General features: G+C 36.6%; 1 protein-coding gene across 1 annotated transcript; it reads right to left on the reverse strand.

The window, feature by feature from the left end:
- Positions 1-8,907: 8,907 nt before the first annotated feature.
- LOC133796453 (ethylene-responsive transcription factor ERF003-like) lies at positions 8,908-10,265 on the reverse strand. Its single transcript, XM_062233963.1, has 2 exons — positions 9,827-10,265; positions 8,908-9,691 (listed from the first exon to the last, which is right to left on the reverse strand). The coding sequence occupies exons 1-2, from the start codon at positions 10,081-10,083 to the stop codon at positions 9,202-9,204; spliced, it is 747 nt and encodes a 248-aa protein (XP_062089947.1). The 5' UTR covers positions 10,084-10,265; the 3' UTR covers positions 8,908-9,201.
- Positions 10,266-10,619: the final 354 nt, after the last annotated feature.

Genomic DNA, 10,619 nt, shown 5'->3' on the forward strand with positions numbered 1-10,619 from the left:
TGCTTTGGTAGCTTGGAGTTCCTTGCGATTAGTATCTTCAATAATGATGTGAGTAATCAAATCTGCAAGGTACAACTGCTTGTGCTTGTGCTTTAGGTGACTCTTATATTCTTTCCAGGATTCAGGAAGCTTCTCAATCAATAGTCCAGTCAAAAAAATTTCTGGTAGGATAATGTTTTCTGCCTTGAGATCTTCATTAAGTTTGTGGTATTCATTAATCTGAACCTTGATGTCTTTGTTATCCTCCATCCTTCAACGATCAAGATTACCAACCACAAACTTTTGTTTTCCAGCATCTTCAGCGGTGTACTTTGCAATCATAGAGTTCCATATCTCCTTGGCTTCCTTGTAAGAGCAGTAGACATCAAACAAATCATTAGAAAGAGTACTTAAAATTGTGTGTCTACATACCTTATTGGCATGAGTCCAAGCATCAAAATTGGTGTCTGTTTTCTCTTCAGAAAGTGCCCAAGCAACAACATGTATATCAAGGAGAGAAAAGACTCTTTCTTGCCATCTCTTAAAAAATTGACCATCAAACATTTCTATTTTAGAAATGTCAGGGAAGGGCTTGGAGAATGGAACAGCAGCAACAGATGAGGAAGGAGCAGATAGATTGATTGCTCCAATACCAGAAGATATATCTCCATTGATGGCAGCAGTGACAGAAGGAGTACCACCAATAGGAAGAGAACCTGAGGTATTATCAACAGTAGCAGCAACAGTAGCATTAGGATCCATAAATCCTTAAGATTGTTAGAAAAATTATAACAATAAAATGATAACACCTAAGGCGTGCAAACAAGACACTGTCCTTAAGGATTTACAAAGTAATCCCCCAGGATACAACAGGCCTTCTGAATTCCAAAAAGAATAATTACAGGAGCAGAAACACCAAATAAAAAAATGAATAACCCAGCCAAAAAAAATGTTGTATATATCGTATCTATATATAAGAGTACTTTTCTATCTATATATCAACTACTATATATATATATAAAAACAGAGCATTAACGTTACTCTTAACATTACTCTAGAGAATAAAAAGGAGTAGTTGCATAAAAATAGGAACAATATTTAGTGACAATTAAAAAGGGAATAGTTGCAAAAAATTAGGAAAGCATTTACTAAATAAATGAAACTAAGTCAATAAAACAACCCACCACTTCTTTCATACTTGTATGATTCCATTTGAAATATAAATTATATATATATTGTTGTTGTAAAAAGTTGCTGCAGAAATAAAAAAGAACGAAATTACCGAATGATTATCTGGGTTGAGTCGCGGACTAGGTCGCTCTCTTTAAGACGTTCGCGGCACTGCCCAGAATTCGTGCAAACAGACTATCAGCCCCGTCGTCCCCAGGATAAAACAGCCCAGTCTAAACTGTGATCGGACCTCCACTGCACCGTAGAGAACCGTCGTATACCACACCCTTAATAATACTACTGCTCGGATTTTTAATCGTAAAGAGAGTTATTTTTTTTTCTGAAAAGAGATGATTGTTCTGAAAAGTAATCGCACTTTTTAAAGAAAAAATCAATTTTAATTAACGGGAATAAAGACGTTTTATTAAAACGTGGGAGAGGCATGGCAGTTAGAATCCTGAAAAATCTGAAGAGATTAAGTCTTCAGTTTACCACTTATTAACCACGTTTTTATTAAATAAAAAAATATTTAATAAATAATTTTTTTAGAAAAAATAATAAGGTGCACACCACACCAACCAACCAGCCAGGTCGGACGGACGGCGGCGGCGGCGCGCGCGCGTGTGGTGGTCAGGTGAGCCTTTGTGTGACTCCTCCCTCTCCCACAAAAGTGGGTACCCCTTGGGGCACAACCCCAAGGCTGAAGTCCACACTCTATATACCCTTACAAGAGAGTATTCTAAACCAATGTGGGACTCTTCCTCTAGGGAGTCATTAAAGCACCTTTTCTATTTTTTAATAATTCATACTATTATATATTATAAGTTCCAACAATCCCCCACTTGAATTATTTAAAAAATATTTTTCATCGAGCAGTAACCTAAGAACAATAAGATTGAACATAAACAAAGGTATCTTTCGACTTGAACCTTTGCATAGTGAATGAAATTTAGAATATACTAGAGTGACACGTAGTCTTGAACTCTATCTCTAACATTGCACCACACACAATCTTTCCAGGGTGTAGTCCAAAAGCCCGTGCTTTAATGGCCATGCACGTCTATCCCAGTATAGTGAACGCTCTAGAAATTTGCCCTAAATTTCATAGGAAGCGGCCCCACTTCCACATTCACGTAGGTGAGTCTATCAAGAGTACTCCTGTAGCTCGGTACTCCACTCCACATAGAGTATAGATCTCATTAAGAGTTTCGATTAACTCATCCTTATGTCACTTCAGGAATTCATGCTTCAAGTTAACTTTAAGTAATAGCATGATCTGTCTCATATCACATCATAACTTGTTATTACCCATTGAACCTATTTCTTGGGATCTCCAGTCTATAGGTCGGGTTACCATCATGTGTGATTCATCATTCTAAGGGCAATAGTCCCATTCCTTTTGATGTTTTAAGGACTTTCTCTCTAGCTAATCCTTTCGTCAAAGGATCAGCTAAATTTTCATCAGTGCGTATATGATCCACTCTCACAGCTCCAGTAGAGAGGAACTCTCTAACAGTACTGTGCTTACGTCGTATTTGACGTCTTTTACCGTTGTAATAACGGTTCTGAATTTTTGCAATAGCCGCGGTACTATCACAATGGATCAACACAGCTGGTATCGATTTTTCCCATAAAGGGATCTCAGCTAGCAGGCCTCTCAACCATCCTGCTTCTTCACTAGCAGTAGCTAGTGCTATCATTTCTGACTCCATTGTAGATTGAGCCAGAATAGTCTGTTTTTTAGACTTCCATGAAACAGCTCCACCAGCTATGCTAAAAATATAGCCGCTGGTTGCCTTGGAGTCATCTGACAAGGTGTTCCAGTCAGCATCGCTATATCCTTCAAGGACAGCGGGAAACTTTTGATAATGCAATCCAAGGTTCATAGTTCTCTTAAGGTACCTCATGACCCTTTCTATAGCATGCCAATGCTCAACACTAGGTCTACTAGTAAACCTGCACAATAGTCCCACAACATAGGCAATGTTGGGTCTAGTACAATCAGTGGCATACCTAAGACTGCCAATGATGCTTGCATACTCTGTTTGTCTTACACCATCACCAGTGTTCTTAAATAGCTTTACACTGGGATCATAGGATGTACACGCAGGTTTACAGTTAAAGTAATTGTATTTCTTTAAAATCTTCTCAATGTAATGAGATTGATCCAAAGAAATTCCCTTTTTAGACCTAGTGATCTTTATACCAAGGATCACATTCGCTTCTCCTAGATCTTTCATGTCGAAGTTTTCACATAGCACAGATTTTACATCATTTATGACATGTAAGTTCGAACCAAAAATAAGCAAGTCATCTACATATAAACATATGATGGTGAAAATGTCATTCTCAGATTTATAATAAATGCATTTGTCACTTTCATTCACTTTAAAACCATGTGAGATAACTAGATTGTCAAACTTTTCATGCCATTGCTTAGGTGCCTGTTTCAAATCATACAAAGATTTATCTAATTTGCACACTTTATGTTCTTGACCATGGATCACAAATCCCTCAGGTTGGTCCATGTAAATCTCTTCTTCTAATTCACCATTTAAAAAAGCAGTTTTAACATCCATTTGGTGCACAACAAGATCATGTAAAGAAGCTAAAGCAATAAGCACACGAATAGATGTTATCCTTGTGATAAAGAAATCTACATTTTCTCTCTGTCTAAAACCTTTGGCAACAAGACGTGCCTTGTACTTATCAACAGTACCATCAGGTTTCAATTTCTTTTTCAGAATCCATTTGCAACCTATTGTCTTACATCCTGGAGGTAAATCAACTAAATGCCAGGTTTTGTTAGACTCAAGAGAGTCCATTTCATCATTAATGGCTTCTTGCCACAGGTCAACATCTAATGAGGTCATAGCTTCTTGGAGGTTCGAAGGATCCTCCTCTAAAGTATATGCACAAAAATCAGAACCAAAGTCTTTAGAGACTCTAGCTCTTTTACTTCTTCTAGGTTCAGTTTCATTCCCCTCATGATGCTCAATGTCCCTAATCATAGGCATGTTACTAGATGATGCACCCCCACTATTTCTCAATTTAAATGGAAATCTATGTTCATAAAAATCAGCGTCATTTGATTCCAAAATAACATGGTCTTTCAAATCAAAAAATCGATATGCTTTACTATTAACAGCATAGCCAATAAACACACATTCATATGCTCTACTAGCCAATTTTATCCTCTTAGGATCAGGAATTCTAACATATGCTAAACAACCCCAAGTTTTAAAATAAGAGATGTTTGGTTGTTTATTTTTCAAGATCTCATAAGGAGAAATTTTGCTTTTTGATTTTGGAACTCTATTAAGCACATAACAAACAGTCAATAATATTTCTCCCCACCAATAAGATGCAGCACCAGAATTAAGAAAAATAGCAACAATTGATTCAGTAAATGTTCTATTCTTCCTTTCGGCTTTGCCATTCATTTCAGGTGAGTATGGTGCAGTTCTTTCATGTATAATTCCATGTGAGTTATAAAAATCAACAAACATGCTCGAATCATATTCAGTGCCTCTATCACTACGAAATCTCTTTATCTTTCTATTAAATTGATTTTCAATTTCAGTCACAAAAGATTTAAACATATCAAGAGCATCACTTTTATTTTTCATCAAGTACACATATGTAAAATCAGAACAGTCATCTATAAAGGTGATAAAATAACGTTTTCCATTTCTGGTCAACGTCCCATCAAGTTCACAGATATCGAAATGAATTAAATCTAGAGGCTCAGTTTCTCTAGTCACAGATTTATGGGGTGTTTTTGTGATCTTAGCTTGGCTACAATAGTCACATTTTTCAAAATCATTTAAAGATAATTTAGGAATTAAGCCTAAACTACTCATATTCTTGATTATGCGCTTGTTAACGTGACAGAGTCTAGCATGCCAAGTATTAAAACTACACAACATATAAGCAGAAGCATTCACTTTATTGACATCAACATTCAATTTAAACATTCCCTCAGTTGCATACCATTTCCCTACAAATATCCCATTCTTAGTTAAAGTAAACAAATCAGCCCCTATAGTCTGTGTAAACCCCGCCTTGTTGAGAAGGTAGCCCGAGACCAGATTCTTTCTCATCTCTGGAGTGTGCATGATTTCCTTAAGAATCACAGTTCTTCCAGAGGTAAACTTTAATTCCACATCACCAATACCAGCAACAATCGTAGTGTGCGAATCTCCCAGCAACACTTTCTTATCCTCAGTAGCAGCAGTATATGTCTTAAACATATTCCGATCATAGCAAACATGGCGAGAAGCGCCAGTGTCTACCCACCACCCTTCTGATCCACCAACAAGGTTGATCTCAGATATCATAGCCGTGAAAGGCTCTTCAGTTGTCAGGTTAGCCTGCGGAGCAGAGCTTGGCCTGTTCCTGCACTTGCGTGCAATATGACCTGGTCTATTGCAAACAAAGCACAGAAATGGAGCAGGTTCATTCTTATTATTAGGGGGGTTTTGCTGCTGTCTATTTTGGTTCCTTTGATGGTTCCAATTCTGAGTATTGTTCCGAGGTTGATTGTTGCGGTTTGAGTTCTGCTTTCGATTCTGATTTTTGAAATTTTTCCCATTGGGTTTCAGAACCGCAGTGGACCTTTTGTTAGTGTTGTTGTTGCTGGATACAACGAGCACTTCTTCTTTCTGGTCCTGTTTACGAGCTTCCTCCTCAATACGAAGGCGAGTGATCAGACTTTCTAGTGAAAATTCTTTAGTTTTGTGCCTGAGAAAATTTTTAAAATCTTTCCACGCAGGGGGCAGTTTGTCAATAATCACAGCAACTTGAAATTGTTCATCTAAAGACATACCTTCAGAAATTATTTCATGAGCGATTTTCTGAAGTTCATGAGATTGGGCTTCCACTGACTTGTCATCGGTCATCTGAAATTTAAGGTAGCGACTGACAGCGTACTTCTTGGTTCCAGCCTCCTCAGTGTCATACTTCTTTTGCAGTGCGTCCCAGATTTCCTTGGCATTTTGGTCAGAATTATAATAGTCATACAAGTCATCAGATAAACCATTGAGAATGAAATTTTTGCATAAAAAATCATTTTCGACCCAAGCATCTAAAGCCTTAGTTTGTTTCTCTTTTTCATCGCTGTCTTCCTTTTCAGATACAGTAGGCTTATCAGTAGTGAGAGCTGTGTTAACCTTTTTGATTGTGAGGAAAAATAACATCTTATGTTTCCATCTTTTAAAGTGGTTACCCTCAAAACGAAATGGTTTGTTTATGTCAACAACATCAGAGTTATCATCAGTAGTCATGGCAGAAACTAAACGTCTTAAAATTGTTGTTGTAAAAAGTTGCTGCAGAAATAAAAAAGAACGAAATTACCGAATGATTATCTGGGTTGAGTCGCGGACTAGGTCGCTCTCTTTAAGACGTTCGCGGCACTGCCCAGAATTCGTGCAAGCAGACTATCAGCCCCGTCGTCCCCAGGATAAAACAGCCCAGTCTAAACTGTGATCGGACCTCCACTGCACCGTCGTATACCACACCCTTAATAATACTACTGCTCGGATTTTTAATCGTAAAGAGAGTTATTTTTTTTCTGAAAAGAGATGATCGTTCTGAAAAGTAAGCACACCACACCAACCAGCTCAGCTCGGTCGGACGGCGGCGCGCGTATGTGGTGGTCGGGTGAGCCTTTGTGTGACTCCTCCCTCTCCCACAAAAGTGGGTACCCCTTGGGGCACAACCCCAAGGCTGAAGTCTACACTCTATATACCCTTACAAGAGAGTATTCTAAACCAATGTGGGACTCTTCCTCTAGGGAGTCATTAAAGCACATTTTCTATTTTTTAATAATTCATACTATTATATATTATAAGTTCCAACATATATATATTATATACATAATTTACAACACACCGTTGCTATCAAATAAAAAAATATATATAACCGAAGAAAAAATAATATAAATTGATATGTGCGACCATACCATGGTGAGTGTTAATTAGAGTACTTCTATAAAATAAGCCCAAATATGATGTGAAAAAGACATAAGATAAATTTAGTAATTATGGTGAGATGGAAAATATGGACAACTTTTTGGGCTATTACTATTGAAGATGCTCTAATTAGAAGCTACTAAATTTACTTTAGATTGTGCTTCTAATTTCACAGAGACCAAGTATGCTAGCTGTATAAAAGAGAAATAAATAAAAACTTACTTATTAGAACTGATGGGCGAGTAGTGTCATTTTAAAAAATGTATAAAATTGAAATTTAAGGGAAGAATTGATTTTGTAATCACATAGCATAATCTTGGTTGATGTAAGCAAATCATTTTTACCTGACCATGTTATGATAAATGCACAACAAAATAGACATGTAGGCCCCATAATGTTGGACACTGCACGACCTTGCTTACAAGCATGAGAGCCATGAGGAAGAAAGAAAAAAATCCTCAATGAGCTACCACACAAGAGAAAAAATTAAAAATAAAAAAGGTGACAGACAAAGTGCATTTTCTATCACATTTTGACTGCTAATTTGTCCAAAAGCGTATTATACATCTAAAGACATGTTACACTGCCCAGCTCAGGGTATGAAGCTGGCTCGTGTATTGTTAGTGTTTGACAATTACAATTATGGCAGTTTCCACTTTGATGGGATGATTATACTCATTTGGTTTTTATTTTTTTTTATTTTCACGATATTTGATTTGACTACCATGGCATGCCCAATTTTCACGGCAGATTTTTTGTAAACCCAAATTTGTTTAATTCAAGTTTTGAAAAGCTGAAGCAGTGATAAAGTTTAGTATTTTTGGAAATGGACAGAAATCTCAATATTTGGATTGATTTGGATCAAGTTGATTGAAATATGAAGGCAAGTCTATAATAGGTTCAACATGACTGCTAAAGTCTGAGATTTGCACATGGCTTTATTAGTTTTTTTTATAGGTCTATACATATAAGTCATTTTCATTAGAAAAAGTAATGCTTCTAAAGAATCAATAGATCCAAGTTGGAAAGTTGCCAAGTCCCTTATCGAAAAAATAAAGCTAGTGTGAAAACTACGAGAATGTTTATGGTGAAAGGAAATTGCATCAGCATAGATATCAAACTCGATCTTGATTTGTGTCCATGTACCTGTCCACATCTAGTATTGAATATTGACCGATCAACATTAATTTGGGTGTAATTATAATATTGTCATCTTTTTCATTATTATTAGATGCACAAATTAAGTTTCTAATTTATGCTAATTAATGCACCTTAAAGCTGACCGTCCAAATCATATTAAACCCAATCAAGATCAGAAAAAGGACTTTTCTCATCTTGGTTATGAATGAAACATTTTAAGTTTGGTATCAAAGTAATAATAATTAACAATTACAAAATAAATGAACAAGACAAAGACTACTTCTAATTCTATGGTATCATTCAGATGAAAGCTTATCCATAACTGGCGAATTAAGCCTGACAACACTGAACATGTCTTATCCAATAGATACCAAAGAAGAGAGAAAGAAAAGAGCACTCGAATTTGATTTTTTTGGCGTACATAATGTGTTTTGTTTTTTCCTGTCCTCTTTCATATCTTCTATCCTGATCTTTGGGTTTAATCTTATGCTTTTCTCACTTCTCACTTCTATAAGTTCGTACAAATAATTCTATTATTAATTAACCTATTTTGTTGACCATACCAAGTACTTCAAATGCTTTGCGGCTGGTGTCACCGCACCACATATATATATATTTATATTAAAGCTAGTTAGATTATGAAAACTCATATAATATTCTTTCGACCTTTATTTGAATCATAGCAATGAGTTTATAAGAAAAACAAGAAGTAGTTCTACCGCTACTAATACTACTAAATAATTAAAGCTATATTGAGAAATATCATCAGCTATTTATGAATATTGGACCAAAACAAACAGGTCACGCAAGTTCAAGCTTGATGATATATCAAACAAAATAGCTGAAACAATATATATAGTACTAGTTATAATTAAGTAGTGTTCTTCTTGATTAACCCAAAAAGTCTAGGGATTTTACTTTGACTTAATATTTGGTAATTTCATGGTACGTCAGGGCAGAGCTCCATGTAGCCATAATCAAGCAACTCTTCTATCATTTGCTGTATATGATCATCTTCAAGTGGCTTGATGAACTGTACTTGATCACTACTACTATCACTACTACTACTACTACTGCTACAAGTGCCCATTTGAGCTCCGACCCAGTTCCCATCACACCACGCGCCGCCGCTGTTTCCGGCAATGCCGACGGAGTTGGTGACTGCAGAGGCGGTGAAGGTGGATTGTGCCACGCGGGTCTCTTTGAAAAGGGGTTGTTTGGTCATTTGGAGAGATGCAACGTTGCACTTTTGAAGCTTGGCTCTCAAAGTATCGGAGAGAAGCTTATTGGTGGAGTTTGAAGGAGGCTCATTGGGGTTGTACGGGAAGTTGGTACGTGCTTTTGTGCCACACATGATCCGAGCCGCTTGGTCGTAAGCTCTTGCTGCGTCCTCTGCCGTTTCGAACGTGCCAAGCCAAATTCTCGTTTTCCTGCGAATTAAAAAAAAAAAAAAAAACGGTAAGAGAGGGGGGTGAGAAAAATGTGAATGAAAATGCTCGAAAACAGCAAGAAACGTTTCGAAGATTGTGATGGAAGAAACGTATTGAGGTGGTGAAGAGAATTACAATAGAGGGTGACGAATTTCGGAGACCCAAGAGCCCCAATGTCTTTGGCGGACGCCTCTATACCGCTGTTGAGGTCTAGCCATGGAGATGAAATGTCGAAACGTTTCGGTCCAGTTCGGAGTGATGAAGGTGTTTGATTTATTGTCTGAGAGAGAATTTGTAACTTGGTTTGGTAGGAAAGAGGTGACTGTAGTAAGTAGTGGGAGGGGAAGAGAAAATGGGCAATGGGGATTTATATAAGCGCTTCTTGCGGCCATTTTGGTATTAAAATATTACTAGGGGGACCCAGTGTTTTTTAATTTTTTTTATTTACCCATTATTAAATAAATTGTCGACAGAAGAAAAAAAAAATTACAAAAAATGTTGTTACTTTGTGGTGAGAATGCTACAAGGTTATTTAATGATTACACACGCAGTCCCAAACAGGGGACCAAAAAAAAAAAAGAAAAGCACACGGTTTCTACTATGCAAAATCTATTCATATTCAAGCCCAACTAATTAACCAAAATCTTTACTTACCTTTTCTTACTTAAATTTAACTTTTGTACCTGTTTAGTGGTTATATCACTTTAAATGTCACTGGGTCTTATACAATCCAGCAACCATTAACACTTACCTTAAAAGAGTTTGATATGGGATTGGTTTTTGAGGAGATAAGCATGATCAACTTTTTTTGTTCACTACTCCATAAGATACAGATCTCAAAGCTTTGAAATATCTTTGTCCTAGTTGATTTTAAAGATTTTTTTATATACAAAAAAACAAAAGCACATATTTATATAACAATAAAAAA

Source organism: Humulus lupulus, chromosome 8 (genome assembly GCF_963169125.1).
Source record: "Humulus lupulus chromosome 8, drHumLupu1.1, whole genome shotgun sequence".
NCBI lineage: Eukaryota > Viridiplantae > Streptophyta > Magnoliopsida > Rosales > Cannabaceae > Humulus > Humulus lupulus.

What these genes read in the sequence shown, in the direction of transcription:
- LOC133796453 (XM_062233963.1), bottom strand. Translation starts at nt 10,083, where the DNA reads ATGGCCGCAAGAAGCGCTTATATAAATCCCCATTGCCCATTTTCTCTT. An exon ending in GAAATTCGTCACCCTCTATT is followed by an intron (nt 9,692 to 9,826) that starts GTAATTCTCTTC and finishes TTTAATTCGCAG; the next exon opens with GAAAACGAGAATTTGGCTTG.